The sequence below is a fragment of the Trachinotus anak genome, unplaced genomic scaffold (genome assembly GCF_046630095.1).
Source record: "Trachinotus anak isolate AG129_WGS33_773 ecotype Australia unplaced genomic scaffold, CSIRO_AGI_Tana_v1 ptg000011l, whole genome shotgun sequence".
Classification (NCBI taxonomy): Eukaryota; Metazoa; Chordata; class Actinopteri; order Carangiformes; family Carangidae; genus Trachinotus; species Trachinotus anak.
In genome coordinates, this window is record NW_027273862.1 from 576,462 (window position 1) to 594,645 (window position 18,184).

Below are 18,184 nucleotides of genomic sequence, written 5' to 3' on the forward strand. Positions count from 1 at the left end.
AATAGAAAAGGTTACAGTAAATAATTTTCTTTAAGCATTATCTTCTCCCTTGGGCACAATTGCTGCAGATAATAGGCTTATAAGCTTTTGTATCTGTGTCTGTAATTGTGGTGACAGTAGAAGTGATGCATGCTGGGTAACATAATATATTAATTTAAGTCCTCTAAGTCTGTGTGATCAGCTTGGATCAACAGGATTTTATCACAGAAAGATTCAGTGAAGGAAGAAAAACTAATATATGTCCTCATATTGTATTTATTGCTGTATTGTCCTTTTCTGAATCTCACTCTTTGTGTAGCTGCTAACTCCGGTCAAGCCCATTTTACTCTGCACAATACAACCATCATCGGGCCAGAATGGTGGAAAACCACCCAATCTGGCAGCAGAGATGAAGAGAAAACTGGTGCAAAATACAGAGTGTTTATGTCTAAATATTCATTTTTTTCTCTCAACAGGTCCTCCAAAAGTGACAATTCAATATCCCTTATATTTGTATTTAAAGAAAAAAAATAAAACAAACCCACTTTCAAGAGCCATGTCCATTTTGTTTAGCTGTAGTATCCCTCTCAGTCTTTATGTTGCTCTCACTCTCTTTTTTTGTCTCTTTACTTTTGTGTTTGTCTCATCTGTTGTAAGTCTGTCTGTTTAGGTTTCTGCCTGTTAAATATAGTTCAAATGTACAGGACTCTGCAGTAGAGGTGGGTATTTACTGGCTCCAGCTCTGATCAGAATTGATGTAAACACAACACCTGTGTGAACATGCTAAGTCCTGTTCCCTTCCTGTGTGCTGAGGTGTTTCAGAGCACGGACACTGACCTGAAGCTGACCTGTCAGCTGCCCAGCATGCTGCTGTCACACCAGACACACACTGCATCTACACTGCACTCAGGGATGAAGGAGTGAGCTGCAGCCCCAAAGTAACACTCAATCACCTACTGAAGCCTCTCACATGGAGGTTCTGACACTTGCCGGAGCACCTGGGGATGATACATGATGGATCCATTTTTCCAGTTTGCATGGTGGCTAGTGGCTCACTCTTTCTCCCCTGTTTCTGCATGTGTGCTCTGTAACTGCATGTGGTGACATTGTGTGTGCAGAGTCCAGCAAACTTAGCAGTGTAAAAGGTGTTAATCGCATCTTTAGTGGGTTTAAAAAAAAACCTGCTTATACCCACAAATTTTGGTGAAAAAAGGGTTTTACAGAAAAATGTGAATCAAATTAAGGAATACATGTAAAACTTGATACATGGGTAAGATTGCCACCTTCTATGTGAAGAAATAATGGAGCCCCCCCCTCCCCTCCCACCTCCCGGTTGAGGCAACCATTTTTTGAGATTTCAAAATGCTTATACACACACTCTCTCATGTGCTTATGTCACACCCGTGAGGGTGGCTAAAAGTTAAGGGAACCTTAATTACTATTAAAAACTCTACTGGGGAGATTTGCCAACTCAAAACAGCACAACAGATGCCAGTTTACAAAAGACAAGTTATATTCTTTTAAAAGACAATAAATATGACAAAAACAGAGTAAAACAATATAATGTAAGACCAGAATAAAAAAAACCAGTCCAGTGCGTCTCAACAATATCCCAGGGTCCAATATGCAAGGTGCCTAAAAGTCCAATCTGTGGAGTGATTGCTACTCCTGGAGGCCTGGTGTCCACTGCCACATGCAGCGTCTGGCTCCAGCAGGTACAGGAGGGAAAAAGAGAGAGAGGACCCAAATCAGCAGACCCTTCAATCCCCACTCATTCGCCTTCAGATGCGTTTTCCGAATGGACTAATTTAAGCTGCTTTGGGTGGCCAACTAGTGAAGTAACAAAATACTAGAAATATTTACCCACACTAAAAATTATATACACTAAACAAGTTAAGCAAAAATCAATGGAAAGAAATCACACAAACTTAGGCAAATTAGTGAGAAAAATCACCAATAAAATACACCCAAAATAAACATGCAAATAACTAGTGGCCCTCCCCTTTTTGTTCCCGTTCAGTAAATAAACTCTTCTGACACAACCAGCCGTTCGGTGAGTTTGAGCATAGTCAGCGGTAGACTACAGAATGAATAAAGAGGGAGACTTAACTGGAGGAGGGGCGAAGCGTGCATTCACCCCTCCACTTTCCCACGTAGCGTGTCTCCCTCTCTGTAGCAGCCGGATGTCTATGACCTCTCTGCTGCTGCTCCTTCCTGGTGTGGTCCAGCTACTGAGATTCTTCTCGTCTGCTTGGGTTCAGTCGATCCGGCCATAGCCTGGCCAGGCCTCTCGGGCTCTTTCTCCTGCACCGTCTGCTCCGCGCCGCCCTCTCCGTCTCTCCTCCACTTTTTCTCTCCCCGCACACCTGGTTCGCATTTTCTCGATCACCTGGTTGGAGGTGGGTTGGGCTCGCCGCTCCAATCAGCGTCTGTCGGTGACACACGTACACACGCACACACACACACACACACACACACACACACACAGACACACTACACCCTGTGACACTTATAACCCAAATATATCAAGGGTAACAACAAATATAACCTGCACTCTACCAGGTGACACAACACTGGTGCCTTTGTACATAAAAGTGACCGTCAATTTTATGTGTAAAAGGCAACCACACATAAAGAGCTTGTCAGTCTACTGCTCATAGATAAAGTTCTCCAATCCACTTGGTGACTATACCTAGTTTGGTTGTATCTGACATTACATTATTCACAGCACAGGACACAGGAAAAATGTTATTTTATTTTCAAATATGGGATGTCCCTGTATAATACAGGAATGTTGGCAACCCTATATGTAGGGGAAGCAATAAGACCAGAACCAATAATTCAATTTTGACATGATATATAATTTTATCATTTTGAGACAGTTTGCTCTGAGTGCATAGCCAATAGGCTGTCAGCTTGATTATTTTTGTATCTGCTTCTATGGCAGGCATTTCTGTATGCTGTCATTGTCTACATGACACCTCACAGACAAATAACTGATTGTAATTGGACTGTCCACATTATTGTTTGGGAAATCAAAAGTCTCTCTGGCTGAATGTGAAAAAATGAGCTTGCACCATTTCAGACTAGTAACAAGCCTAAATATGAGCCTGTAGCCTTGGGACAAGATGAAAATTTCAAAGTTATAATTGTTGCTTTAAGGTTTTTTTTTTGCTGGTACAGCTGGTCACAGTCTGAAAGATTGGTTCTCCCTCTGGTGATCCTGACACTAACTGTGAGGTGGTCTTTGGTTCAGAGACTATCGGTGTGTACTTCAATGGCCGCGTTCAGACTGCCAGCCAAAATCCGATTTTTAGCCCATCCAGATTGGAACTGGATGGCTCTTTTGAAGTCTGAACAGTCACAAATCACATAAAATCCGATTTTTGGAAACCAGATCGAAACCACCTTCGGGAGGTAGTTTCAGATCGCATTGACAATGATGTCATATTCCCTATGCGCATGAGTCACCTTTGTCATTTTAAACAGTATATTTTAACTGGATGAAGGATATTAGTCATCAGAGTGAGGGATAGTTGCTCTTCTCTGTCTCTATTTTGATGAGATGAACCAAATGCTAGCACATAACCCAGAGTCAGCAGGCAACACATTTACCAATTCACTGAGTTTTATTTCTGCTTTCATCTCTGACTCTGCCCCACACTCTCCTCTGCCCCTGTCAACCTTCACAGTCTGCAGGGAGCCAGCTTCACAGTGGCAACACCATCACTGGAAATCATTAATACAAACACACACACACACACACCTTGCAGCTCAGCAGCAGTCAGTCCACCGATCACTTCCCTGTCTTGGCACACAGGATGATGCCAGTGGTGTGCAGTGAATAGGCAAACAGAACCAAGCAGAACCAAGCAAAAACCCTGACTTAGTAATTCAGCTGTGTACTACACTAATCACAAAAATATGGACCAGACCTTTTCACGACCATCGTAGAAGCATCTCTCAGACATTCAGGTCCTATCCTGTCTCATGATTTTGTGCTGTCTGTCTTTCCTGTGCTGAAAGTCTCTCTCCTGCATCTTCTGATCTCTGTCTGGACATCTTCACCTTCCTCCTTCTGTCTGAAGAGGTTTTAGGATTATTCTTCTGCACTGATATTAACATATCAAATGTGCAGAATAGAGGAAAAATAACTAAAAATCACTTCTATGGTCTTCAACATATTTACCAATAACTGACAGTGACACTGTCCAGTGATAATGTAGAATCCTGTATTTTCCCGCCTCAGTGTTGTTAATCTTCCTGGTTCATCATCTGGACTGTAGCTGAAGCTCAGAGATGCAGAACTTCAGTCCTGAGGAGTCGTAGCTTTGATTTACTGACAAACAGCCTAAAATGAACATACAAAGAACTGCTGTGTTCACAGCTACACTGCTAACTGCTAACTAACAAGCTAACTCTCTGCTCCGGTGCTCAGCCTCACCGCTCTCTCTGTCTCTCTCTCCTTCTCTTTCTCTCCCATTCTGCTCACTACCTCTGTACTGATCTGTTCCTGAAAGGAGCTGCTGTCCTCCTGCAACAATATTCTGTCTCTAATTTCTCAGATTTACTGCAGATCTTGCACAGAAATGATAAATCAGCATAATTTGTAGTTTTTTTGCTACTGCTGCCTCCTAATGCCTAATGCACAGGTTTAGTTTCCAGACACATCTGCTCATGCACATAATGCATTGCACTATCACAATGACAGCTTGCCTAGCACACTTTGGCTGTACCTGATCACCAGTCAAAGATCACAGGATTATCCTCAATGTGCAAACCTCCAAATTAACTTGCTGTCCTATCTGCTTGGATTATATCCAGTCTTTGTCAACAGGACACAGTCACACCCACGAAAATGAGAGAAACAATAGATACAACAGCTAACTTGGCAAGCAGTGCTTGCCTTGCTTGCCGTGAGGGCATGCCACTGATACAAGTACACTCTCACACGTCATACCAACCAACTTTCAGGGCACGGAAAAAAGAAAATACACAGCCAGAAAATAATATGACCTGTCATAACATTTGTTAACACGCAGACTTCATTTACAGAGCAAAGAAATGTAGTAATCTTCTAATGTGCAAGTACAGCTTCCACATGCATCTGCACATGTGTATAATCATGCGTACAATAGCATTACTGATCTCAGAATGGTGGAAGCTGAGTCAACACCTGACAAATACATTTTGGCTATAGCTAGTCACCCATCAAAGGCCCCAAGATTATCCACAAAACAAATGCTGTTCTCCTCTGCTTGACAAGCCCCAGTGTTTGTCAATGAGACACAATCCCAAAATGACAAAGAAAATAGTCAGCAAGAGCTCAGTAAATTACATTGTGAATGCAAACAGCAATGTCAGATACTTTATGGGACATAACGCTGTTCTGAGATCAGATGTAAGGAGAGATATTCTAATTGACGTCTATTAGCTTTTACTGGTAAAACACTGCTTGCCTTGCTTGTCCTGACAGCACGCCACTGGTCAACATTAATAACTTCAACCTTGGAAGAGCTGAGTTTTACTGTATTATTATTATTCATTATCAGTTTATTCACCATTCTAAATTCATGGATGCCCACAGGAGGAGCTGCTGTTGACAAATACATTAATAAACACTTATATCTACTTACAACCACACTGAGTTTTTTTCATAAATGAATCTCTTCCAGCAGACCCCAGTGTGGACTGTCAATGTCAGAACAAGCAAAGCCTCTTCATCTCATCACTATGGGTATGCAGTGATCTCTCTATCCTTGCTTCTGACACTGCTCTCTTAGCTTCTGATATCTGGGCCTCTTTCTCATGTGCATCTCCTCAATCTGATCTTTGAGTGCAGCCAGAATGGTCTCATTGCTGCCCCCTACAGCCGATGGAGAAAATCAAAGCATACACTACAACTACCAAGTACGTCCAGCGGGTGTTTTCCACCAGCTACTGACAAAGAAAGAAAAAAACAGAAGACAGATGGACTCGCCTTAGTGACTACTGGCTCCTTTTTACCAGCTCCATCAGTGTCAGGTCCCAGTGGATAAGTCCAAGGCTGAAAATTTTTCCCAGACCGACCATGGAGCCAATACTGGACTGTCTTTACTGAGATGGAGAACCCCAAGAGCTGCTAAAGGGCTCGAGCTTGACTCAGATCTGTTTTTTCTCCTCCTCCATGTGTAAGTAATTTGATGCTACATGTTACATCTCTGACCGGCTACAGATGTTTCCAGAAGCTTTTTACACAACAGTGGTGGGCCTTATCAACAGCAACGATGACACAGCTTACAGAGAAGAGGTGGACCTACTAGCAGCATAGTGGACCAACAACCTTTTCCTTTCCCATAGCCTCTTCACTCTCCCACCATCTGACAAGAGGCAGCGGAGCGTTAGGAACTCTCTTGTCTACCAGGCTCTGCAACAGATTCTTCCCTCAACAACATTTTGTTTCTGCATTTGTCTTACAGTATGTATGTAGAACTGCAATAAAAAAGCTTGAACCTCAATGTAAGATGCTACACTCAAAAACAAGCTTCACTCTAAGAAAAAAATCCGTAGAAAAACAGAAAATGTACTGGTAATTTTCTGCCAGTACATTGCCTGTTATTCTACGGACACCTTCCGTCAACCTGGTAACGGATAATCCCGTAGATTTACAGGATACAGTCTGTACCTTTTACGGATACTTCTGTCAATCCTAAAACGGATAATTCCGTACATTTACAAGATATTCTCTGTAACATTTACGGACACTTCCGTCAATCAATCTGAATCCACCACAATGTATACAAATTGAACAATGTTTATTTTTTTTTTTCTTCAAGTAACTTGTGTAAAGACATACTCTTAAAAGTGCATTCATTGACTTTTTTTCTGATGTAACAAAGTGCATTCATTTGTTTACTACAAACAGGTTAACAAAAAACAATATACATATGCAAACCACTGTTTTAAATAAAATAGTGAAAAAACATTGTTTTTCTTTTTATATGTTCGTCTTTTATGACACTGTCAATATGGCAATGCCATGCTAAAAGCGGTTAAAAAAAAAAAAGGGGAGCAAATTATATATATATAAAACTTGGTATCATTATGGCATAGAATTGTGTACTTGCTGATACCAGCATTTTAAACAGTATCGGGAGTATTTCCAATACCAATATTGTTATCAGAACAACTCTACAAATAACAAATGAACAATGTGCAAAGCACCATTAAAGCAACATGTACAATGTTCAATTTTCACAACAGAACATTCATTAATCTTTAACTTGAGTTAACATTCATTCAAGTGCTAAACTGTAGTGTTATACTGTTTTAAAACTTTTTCTTAAAATTTTTTTACTCTCTTTTCTCCCCAATGTAGTTGTAATGCCAATTAATTCCTCCCACTGTTTTACCCTACTGGCTCACCTGCCAGTGAGGAGGGAGGAGCCTGCACTGGGAGGACATGGTGCCTCCATCCTACTCATCCCACTCAATATTCCCCACTGACAGGTGCCACCCCTGTCTGTAGGAGTACATGCAGTGACAAATATCACCCTCCCTGCCTGGCTTCCCTCACCCTGAATGTGGTTGGCAGGTACTTTAACCCGTGCCACCTGAGCACCTTAAAACTTGTTTTTAAAAAAAAATGCATTTCTACAAAATGAGAATACAACAAAAATAATAAAATAACATTAAAATACATTCAACTATGTTAATGCAGCTTCATGTTGTGACTTTTCTTCACAACATGAAGCTTGGAGGTCGTGTGTCTCTGTGTGTGTGTGTGTGTGTGTGTGTGTGTGTGTGTGTGTGTGTACGTTTTTGACCTTTGACAAAAGGTCAGATTTTCCATGGATTTTCAAAATTGTTCAGGTCAGACAGGAACTTCAGCAGTCTTGGAGGAACATGTTGCTGTTGTGTTCCCTTCATCTCAGCCTTGGACCCTCGGTCAGGATTGATTCCAAGGAAAACTCTAAGGAAATAGAGAAATATTTTAGTTACACATGCAATTAAATGAATGGAACAGAAGTACAGAGTAACATGCAGACAAGGTTGAGATGGATAAATACTCATACTCCAGAATTCTGCTTCTGATCAGTCCTGCGGTTTGTGAGATTCGCAATGGACAGACAGGCACACAGACCGACCCTCTTATAGACTTCTGTCTGTCTACAGCTAATCTGTCCCAAATGACCAGCAGTCATCTGATCGATGGTAATTGAGACACACACATAATGGTAATTTATTATTGTTTTTAATTTTTGGTCTGTTCATTCCCATCGCCATTCAGCTGAAAACGAATGCTAATGTTGCTAACCAGTAAACCAGACGGCATCAACTAGAATGGCATCAACCAATGGCTAATAAGATGGTTTATTGGGTGAATGAATGTAAATATTTCATCATCAAAAATAACATGCACTTCTGCGTACTGCGGACTAGGGGGTGTAATTTATGGCACAACAGACATAAACTAGAAAGAGCATTTCCTGAAGAAAATGCATGTGAATGCTGAAGGCTGAATGCCATTGCTGAAGCAATGCTGAATCAGCTGAAGAAACTGCTGAAGCAATGGTGAAAAGGCTGACGCTATAGCTGAAAAGTATAACTTGTAAGCTGAGAGATGAATAGCTTTTAAGGTGCTAAAAGCAGTAGAAATGTTAAAAAGGCAGAAGAAAAATTTGAAAATCCTACATGTTTAAGGGTAACAGTTGAAGAGTTGAAATGTGCTGCTGTACACTGGAACTTGACAGCTAAAGAAAATTTGTTTGAGATTGAGATTAGTGTAAAAAATGTATGAAAATATAAACAAAGCAGAGAAATGTGTAATGTGAAGATTGAAAGTCCTGAAATGGTTGAGAAAAGGGCTGAAACTGTTGGACATGAAAGAGTTGCATAAGCCAATGTCATGACATGAAGAAGCTGTAAATTCTGTATTGAATAGAAAGACATTGTTGAAGAAGTTTCAAAATTCCCCTCAAATGTATGAAATCACTGAGGGGCTGAATTAACAGCAACAGAAATCTCAAGAACTAGGCTGTATTTCTTTTGGCAGAGTAATGAGGCCCAGGTCAGCACAACCAGCGCAAAACTATAATTCCAACTGTTAGACTTACCTTTGTATGAATTCCAATGTAATTGACATCTCCTTTGGGTATTTTATGTTGCAAACATAAAAAATGGAGAAAGCGTAGCTCAGGGCCACAATGGGGGAAGTGATGTGGTCATTGACAACTTCCTGATCGACAGCAATCCTGAAATGCCGATCACCTTAAACACATGTATAACAAAAAGAAAATGAATTAATTAAAAAAATAATATCACATGCACTTCAAAAAACACTTTTTTTTGTAATACCACCAGTAGTAGTAACAATAGTACCAATAGTAATTTAGTAGTAGAATAGTATAATAGTGGTACAAGTTATAATAGCAGTAGTAGTGGCAGTAGTAGTAGAGAGCAGTGCAAAGTGGATCAACTATGATTGCTGATTTTTAACTTATAATACCATCTAGAAAAAACAGACAGTAGCCCATATACTGTAAAGGGGCGTCAAAAGTGAATGGAAACTAATTCATTTTTTATTTTTTATTCTTAAGCGTGTAGTTCCTCCAACACCTACAGTAAGATTCCAAAGTCTGTGAGAAGCACTAGATACAAATAATAATCTTGTGATCATTATCTGGGATTCAAATCCATACAATTTACCTCATTTTGGTAGAAAAGGTGATCAGGATTTTCCTTGAAGTATCTTGCAATGCCAGAGATCAGCTGTACTGGATCGTCACCTATCTTCATCCCTTTTGAGTCAAGGAAGTTTTGGATGCTTGTTCCTTTTCTGGATACTTCCTCTGCCAGCTTTGTTTGGACCGCAAAGCCAAGGAGGGTAGATGTGTGATCAAAGAGGTGAACAGCTTCAAAAAGGAATGGCCACTCTTCCATTATGATGTTTACGCTGCTTACTTTGTTGATAGTTTCACGCTGGATGGAATATGTATCGGCCATCAATTTTCGAACAGTTGATTCCTGAAGATAGCGAGGAATTAATCAATTAATAAATTATTTTTTAAATATTCGATGTAAATAATCATCGATTTTAGGGGAAAATCAAATGTATTTATTTTATTAAATAGTGAAAATAGCTGATCTACAAGCTCACAACATGTTGTGATAGATCGGCTATTTTTGCTTTTTATGCATCACTTGTATGACAAAGTATAAAATAGGGCTTACGTGGTTAATCCGACTCAATGGTTTAGTCAATTATACAAATTAATTACAACTAATATATAAAAAGATTAAAAAAACTATCCAAAAAAATGTGCTTCTCGATTAATAACAGTAATCCATAGAATAATTGCCAAGAAAATAATAGATGTTTGCAGCCCTACCTGAAGATGATGGGTTTTGAAGGCACTTTTCAATTCATCTTGTTTAGAGTGTAGTTCTGGTCCACCCTCAACAGCAGGCTGCCACTCCACACATCCATAACGATCTGAATTTCTGGACTTTTTCCTCATTACATCTTCTGCTGGCCTCTTTTCTGAGCAGATCAGTGATGGCCTCCTTGCATTTTCGACTCTGTTTTCTAGCTGAATAAAAAGAGCATCATATCCTGTTCCAATGACATTAGTTCCATTGAGCTCTCTGTCTTGGAAAGAGCAAGGATATTGCTCTACAATCTGCTTGGCGATCCCCCGCAGTTTTGCTCTTCCAGGTCTTCCAGGTTCTTTACTGAGTAAATCATCAATAATGATACGAACCATCTCTCTTCTTTCTTTTGGTGGTGCTCTTTTCTTTTCACCCAAGGGAACCATAAGGTTTGGGGGCATTTTGTGCCATGGTACAGAATACGTCTCACAGGATGGGGACTCAATGGGACTGGGTGTCGGAGGTGGAGTTTGGGGAAGATGATCACTCTGTGGCAGTGGTGTCGATGCCGGATCAAGTGCAGCTTGTGACTCTATGGATAACATACATCACCAAAAATGAATGACACCAATTAATTACATTAATACACTGGTTCTCAGCGTCAGGTTCATGGACCACGAGGGTTCCAAATGAACCCTCATGGGTCTGTAACTGAAGAGTGTACAAATGGAACAACCCATAAGGGTCCATTTTATTAATGCACTGTTGAGAAGAGATATCATATTGTGATATGACACGTGTTGTCTCTTCCTGATTTTAAATAATGTTCTGAACTTACCTGACTGTTGTACCTGCTCTATTATTCTTCTTTACCCTTCTTTAGCTATAAAGGCATTACTGATGATTGTTTTATCAAGAAAAAAAATCATGTAAATAAAGCACTGATAGTCATCCCCACAATATCATCACAACATCTTAAAATATATAATTTAATATTGTGATATTGATTTTGTGCATATTGCCCAGCCCTCCAGTACAGTGCACAAGGATTAGGGTTACATATCTAAAAACTTACACTGCACTGAAAGCTTTGATAAGTCTTCTGCACTGAATGGGTGGCAGGATTCCATCAACGTCCTCGGTCTTCACAAAGCTCAGGTTATCAACACTGCTGACTCCTATCACCTCCAGTCTAGCCATGATTGAGTCCATCAGATCATTACCGAGTGATGGCATAGCTTTCTGAACTAATTCTTTCACAAGCTCCATGGTGGCATGTGTTTAAGTGGGATTAGTGACCTCGCACCTCTGTGGTAAGAAGAAATGGGGTAATAATCATTAAGCTTGTCCAGATGTTTGCAGATGCACTTATCGTCAGAACTATTTTCATCAATTGCATAGACTCCAAGCTCAGGTACCCAGCTGGCAGTTTTCCTCCCGTAGCAAAAGTAGGACAGTTGTTTCATTTTTTATAACAATGCTCACTATTTGTCCCAACTGTAGTTGCCTTTTCATATATCTCAGTGCGACAAGCATACCATTTCCATATGAAGTGCCTCGAACCTGGACCTTTGCTGTGACAACTGAGTTACACGAGTTAAGTCCAAATTCTGCAACTGCTGTCCTTATACTCTCATCATAGAGTTCTGGATAGAACCTGGTGGAGTCTGGAACTTGAACTTGGGGGCTAAATAAACTTCCGCAACACTGATAAGCCTGTAACAACTGATGTCTCTCTGCAAGTGACTTAATCACATTTCTGAAGTTTTTACTTGACCTGATACATCTTTTGAAATAGCTATGCTTGCTTTCAAAGCGCATAGTCCAAGTATGTATGAGTGGGCCAAACTGTAAACTCAAGTCAGCATAGTGAAGCAGATAGTGGTGTTTTGGTCTAAGATTTACATTAGGAAATAACTCTTGCCTCATTTCCACATACTCTTCGATCAAAACCTTCATGTAAGCAATCTGTGACTCTGAAAGGCAAGGTGCACAGACAAATTCAACTAGCTCCCTCAGAAGAAGTACAAGTTGCCATACAGCATTGTAAGCATCTTCAATTCTGTCATGCACTAAAATAGGCAAGAACCTCAGTAGCCACCTGTTTTGGGCTGCATGTCCTCCAAGCTTTCCTCCTTTACTGGGAACAGCATTTGGCTTTTTGCTGCTTTCCCCAGGAAATGTTTTGAGTCTGTTATTTAGCAACTCATAACCAAACCACTTTTTTGTTTTAATTAAGAACTGCAAACACAATGCTACATCATAGTCAACCACACTCTCAAACAGGTCATGTGCTAGACAGGGCGGCAGTCCTGGCTGACATACATGGAAATTGGACAGTTTGTTGAAAACACTGTTGCCTTTAATGCCCTGGTGCATGGTCACTTCAGGGTGACTCTCTCATTATAACCAGCAGGATCTCTATGAGTGAATACTGTGAGAGGGTTAGACTGAAATTCAGCTTTTGTGGCTAGACAGTATCTACAGAAATATTCAGCAAAGCTGAAATTTTCTGTGAAGCCACCAGGTTATCTCCCATGATGCATGCAACAGTACCTTTATATGTCTTTCCCTCAAAAGATATACCCTTTGACTCCAGCTCACACAAGTCTAACACAAGCTGACTGAAAACTTTATCCACTCCAAAATATTTACAGTCTTTCTCAATACAGAGTAGTGCCAACTGGATTTGATCAACAGTGGATCGCTGGTGTGGATGGAAATTTCCCAAAGTGAAGTAGACACTTGGCAGATCCAAGAGGATTAGCCACCTCAAAAGAATCTTGAAAAAGCATCACCTTTAAAGAATCTGGTTCTGAGGTAAACAGGGCATTAGGTCTAATGGCATGCCCATCAGTCAAATCACAGAGTGTAGCATCTTCAACGAGAAGAGGATTAAAACTGTGCTGAGCTACACTTCCCTGTTTTAGTATTGCTCTGAGGCTTTCCAGTACTGGAATGTAATGATAGTGCCTCTTCTGCCCTCTATCATTGTACCCAAGTGTGACTTCAACAGGTTGAACATAGTTATAGTGTGTCTTGTAATATTGCAACCTTCGGTGGTGTGCAGTTAAAGGACCATTTGCATGCAATGCCTCGTGCATAGGGCTCTGCTCATATGCACTGTTACCAAGATGTGTTAATGTCTCTGTTGGAATACCATACTGTTCAAGTTCTCGAGATAGCACATCCATTGTATAGTCCTGTTGAATATCATTTAGAGTTTTCATTTCATTTGCTATCTCTGTAATTGTGGCGGTGGGGACTAAATACTTTGTCTGCAAACCCAAATAAAACAGAGCTAGATTCTGTGTGTAGGTGTCTTGCACTTTATCACTGCCAAAATTGTCATTTTGTTCTGCATCAGTGACATCCATTCCTTCAGGCTCTACAACATGTGATCCCTCACCTGCCAAAGACTGCTCTGCAACTTCACATAGATGAACAGGTGCTATCTGGGTGACATCCCACCCTCTATGATACCTGGAAATATGAGATGAAAAGGATGACTTTACATTAAATGTCTTAGAACATCTATCAAAGGGACAAGTTACAGTGAGACTCTCTTGTATGTGGCCACTCAAGTGAGACACAAGCCCTTTAACATCTGCATATTCACTGCTGCAAAAATTAAATGAACATTTCAACTGTATAGACACACTACGGTTCCAAGTTTGTCTGGTCCTTGTGTTTGGGTGCATCCGTGACATATGAACAGCAAAGCTACTGAATGAGGAAAACCTCCTTCCACAGTCTTTGTGACCACATAAAAAAAACACATTATTAACATGTCTGTGAGACCTGCTGTGTTTTAGGTATTCAGTCGAAGAGACACAGTTAAATCCACAAAAACTTACAACCCAACATAATGTTGATAAGACTGCCTACCTGTCCCTCACCCAGCAAATTTAACTCTCAGCAGAGCGTTCCAGGCTCTGGATCACTTTTCCGAGCTCTAACAACATTGCCATAACCAATTTAGAGCATTTATATGCTCAACAGAGTGTTCCTGGCTCCGAAGTAACTACAATACAACCAAAATACCACAAATGCAACAGAGTAATATGATTCCACTTATGGGGTCAGAATCACGAGTGTTTTTAATGTGGAAGAGGCTGTCTATCCTTCCTTCACCCGGCAAATTCAAACTGTTCAAACACTCAGCGGTTCAGCAAACCGCACTGTCCAACAAAAAACTGAACCAGAAGACACAGTAACACACACGCACCCCTGCACATATAAATTAAACATTTCAACTTGTTAAAATATGCATGTGAAATGCATGTTTGTGTTTTTAACGGGGTAAAGAGCGGGCTTGAAAGCTAACTGGGGCTAGCGTTACCGTTAGCCTATAGCCTAGCCCCGCCTGACCGAGTGAGAACACAATGAGACATATGCACCCCTACAAATATCAAATAAACATTTCGACTTGTTACAAAATGCATGTAATAAATGTGCTTTTGACGGGGGGAAACCGCGGGCTTGGAAGCTAACGGTGGCTAGTGTCAGTCTACAAGCCTAGCCTGCCTGACGTCAACTAATGTTTAAAAAAGAATCTTTTTTTTTTCTTTACCACATAAGTGCGAGAATTTGCTCCCATCCTAACCGAAGTTCTCTCCCAGTCCAAAACAGGTTTCCAAAATGCGACTAGTGTGCCGTGGTGTCCTGTAGAGCCGACGCAGCCGAGCACGGTGATTACCTGTGCTGGCAGATGCCGCCTTCTTCTTGTACCCACAATGCAATGCGCAAACCCAAAAAACGGAAAAACACCTGTAATAATCAAATACGGAAAATCCCTTACTATTTACACAGCAGATTGTACTGTATTTTTACGGACTTTTCTTACAGTGTTGAAAAAGCCACACAATGGTGAAATGTATGCTTCATCAGAAGTGCTTTCAAACTATGTTTTGATTTTACAAGAGAAAAGACACATAACTGGCTGGTTTGGCAAACGTATAGTAAACCTGGCTGATTTCTGTACCTTTGATAAAGTACAGCATTCACTTGTTTCTCTTGTTGTTCACTAAGCTTTTTAATGGGAAGCATCAGGGACTGTCTCCAATGCAGTAACAGACAGTGGTCATTAGAATTATTTTTTCAATATTGGTTTTATATTAACTTCTGCATTCATAGTCTCCATGAATCCAAGCTGTGCTAGTAATTTTGATGTTCATTAAACTGATATAATCTCTCTCTCTCTCTCTCTCTCTCTCTCTCTCTGTGTGTGTGTGTGTGAGAGAGAGAGAGAGGGAGAGAGAGAGAGAGAGAGAGAGAGAGAGAGAGAGAGAGAGAGAGATGACATCTCACTAATGCTAATGCAGCAATAAAATTCACATTTAGAGAGCTGATGACTTTTATTAAGTTCATCCATGTCTATCAGTGCATTACTGCTCATCAGTATCCACAGAGCAGACAGCCCAGAGAGCCAGAAACACAGTGTGAAAGATACAAACAGCCTTAGCTGCCACAGTGAGAACAGTTAAATCTGCTGTTACTGGCAGCAGTGATGGACTTTATCCCCACTGATTCTTTGTCTATCACCTCTGTCCGATTGAAGCATGAGTCAGCCTGTTGTAATAAATATTTAGTTTATTTATTTATTTATTTAGTTTAAAGGCTCAATTCTCAAACAGGAGGCAAACAGGAGGAAATACTGTGATGTAAAAAGGTTGCTTTCTACCCTCTTTTATTATTTGTCCAATACTTCAGTTAATCTGTTGATTTATCAGTTAACCTATATAACTGAACATAAGCATGTTTGAACTGTGTACTCTTATTTGTGTTATTATTGGTTAAAAACGTAGCCCGGCTGTGGTAATGTGTGTTTTTTTTTTGTGGTGTTGGTGTAGCTCATCTGCTCAATCAGGGATTTATGGTGCAGTTGAGTTGAGAGAGTATGACTGACTTCACCCTGTTGAGCTGTGAAAGGAACTGTGACATTGTTCTGCAGTACATGTCAGATGGTGGACTGGGTGAGGGTGTGCCTGGAGAGAAATTACAGCATCTGCAGTTAGTGAAAATTCTTCATCATCATCTGTCCTTTATAGGGGTGAGGGCATGGAAATAACATTTGTTTGAGACTATCTTCAACTGCAGTTTGGTGCTGACAAAAACTTTGATATGAGTCATGTTTACACTGGTACATTCTGCCTCGACTCTAAAGCACAAAGCTGAAAAAAAACTTTGTCTTCTCCCACCTATTGGGCTTTTTATGTCACCAATCTAGCTGTCAGTCATATAAATAAAGGCATTCCAACCCTAAATAGTGTTACAAGCTCCATGAGTTCGGTGTGACAAAGTTTAGCTGACTTAAACTTACTGTAGCAGTATGTGTCTGCTGCTGCTCGGCTGCCGGTAGGAAGGTTGATGTGTAATCGAAGAAATTATGTCCTATGTCCTTTCCTAACCACTTTTCCTTGACCTTGATGGGAAATGACGTCATGTGGTGAAGGAAAGATGTGAGGGAGAATTCTTTCACATCTTTCCTTGTGAAGGAGAGAATCTGACTGCACTTACACTGCATAATCATGCAATAGTAGATGTTATTGACGTAGGACTGCTGTGATGAAACTACAGTGTTCTTAAGATGGACCACTTACATACTCTGCCCCATTCGTTCTTACCATGTTGTTTCATGAAGGCTACATAAAAATGGATATTACTTAATTACCAAGGTTGGAATTGAAATTAAAATAGAAGTATAGACTACCGGTCAAAAAAGTGAAACTAAATGATTGTCAGCAAGATATGTATCATATGTTAGGCCTAAAAATCTACTATTGTACACGTCATCAAGTTTCAGACATGCTGAATTAAAAACATCACCTGGCTAAAAACATCTCATATCCCTTTTTCTTGAAAGACAGACTTCTGTGTCCTGATTATAATCTGATAATAAACCCAGGGAGCTTCCGGAGCTAATATTCACAGATCATATCACACGCGTATTTTTAAATCTCCCAGTAAATGTAATAGCATATGGTTCTTGATGACTGAGTGTCTTGACTGCAAAGAGAATTTCTACACCCAAACTGCTGTTATACAACAACCAGCTTTATAGGCTATTGATATGAATTATCAGACGTCATTAGACGCACACGTTATCAAATGCATCAGACATGCACAGTCTGTAATGGTGTGGATAACACCATGTGACTTTTAGTCAAATTGTTTTGCTCCATGATGAGTTTTCAAAAGTTAATTTCCCTAATTCCACCCCCACCCCCCTCAGGGCTGCAGAGTGAAATGGGAGATATGGAGCTTTCTGTATAGAGACATTTAGAGGAAGAGGGTACAACTGCTGAGGCTGATGGCATTGTGTTCACGAGTGGTAAAAGGATGCTCATATGGTTATTGAACATAAATCACAGAGCATGCTTAAATTGAACCCACCGTCAAAGTGTAACTGAAATTGTTCCTGCTGTGTTTCCATGTAGAATATAACCATTCAGCTGTTTTGCCTTACATACAATAATGCATCATTAGGTTTAGTAATGAAAACAAAAAAAGAAATTATGTATTTACACTTCATTTTCATTATTATTCTTTAGTTTGTCTGTTACAGGAGGGGAGCAGAATAAACACCACCCACAGTGCCCATGTCCCTCTTACAGATATGTTTAGATCCATTGAAAGACATGCTCTTTGATCTGTTTAGGCCATCTATTGAGCCCCTCTCAGGAGGAAGAAGACCCATGGCTAAGGTCAATATATGAGTGTATATGAGAGTGTGCTGAGAGCGGCCATGGCTCCGAACACTGTTTCACCATGTGGCAGCAATGATGCCACATCTGTATCAAGGGTCCCCACACCACATGCACAAGATTACCTGGACAGGAAACTCTTTCTCTCC

General features: G+C 40.4%; 1 protein-coding gene across 1 annotated transcript; it reads right to left on the minus strand.

Annotated features, from left to right (window-relative positions):
- Positions 1 to 1,470: 1,470 nt before the first annotated feature.
- LOC139628034 (uncharacterized) lies at positions 1,471 to 15,456 on the minus strand. The gene is made up of 7 exons (XM_071489351.1): positions 14,903 to 15,456; positions 13,739 to 13,812; positions 10,350 to 10,921; positions 9,922 to 9,984; positions 9,667 to 9,827; positions 9,075 to 9,228; positions 1,471 to 7,930 (listed from the first exon to the last, which is right to left on the minus strand). The coding sequence occupies exons 1-5, from the start codon at positions 14,905 to 14,907 to the stop codon at positions 9,753 to 9,755; spliced, it is 789 nt and encodes a 262-aa protein (XP_071345452.1). The 5' UTR covers positions 14,908 to 15,456; the 3' UTR covers positions 1,471 to 7,930; positions 9,075 to 9,228; positions 9,667 to 9,752.
- Positions 15,457 to 18,184: the final 2,728 nt, after the last annotated feature.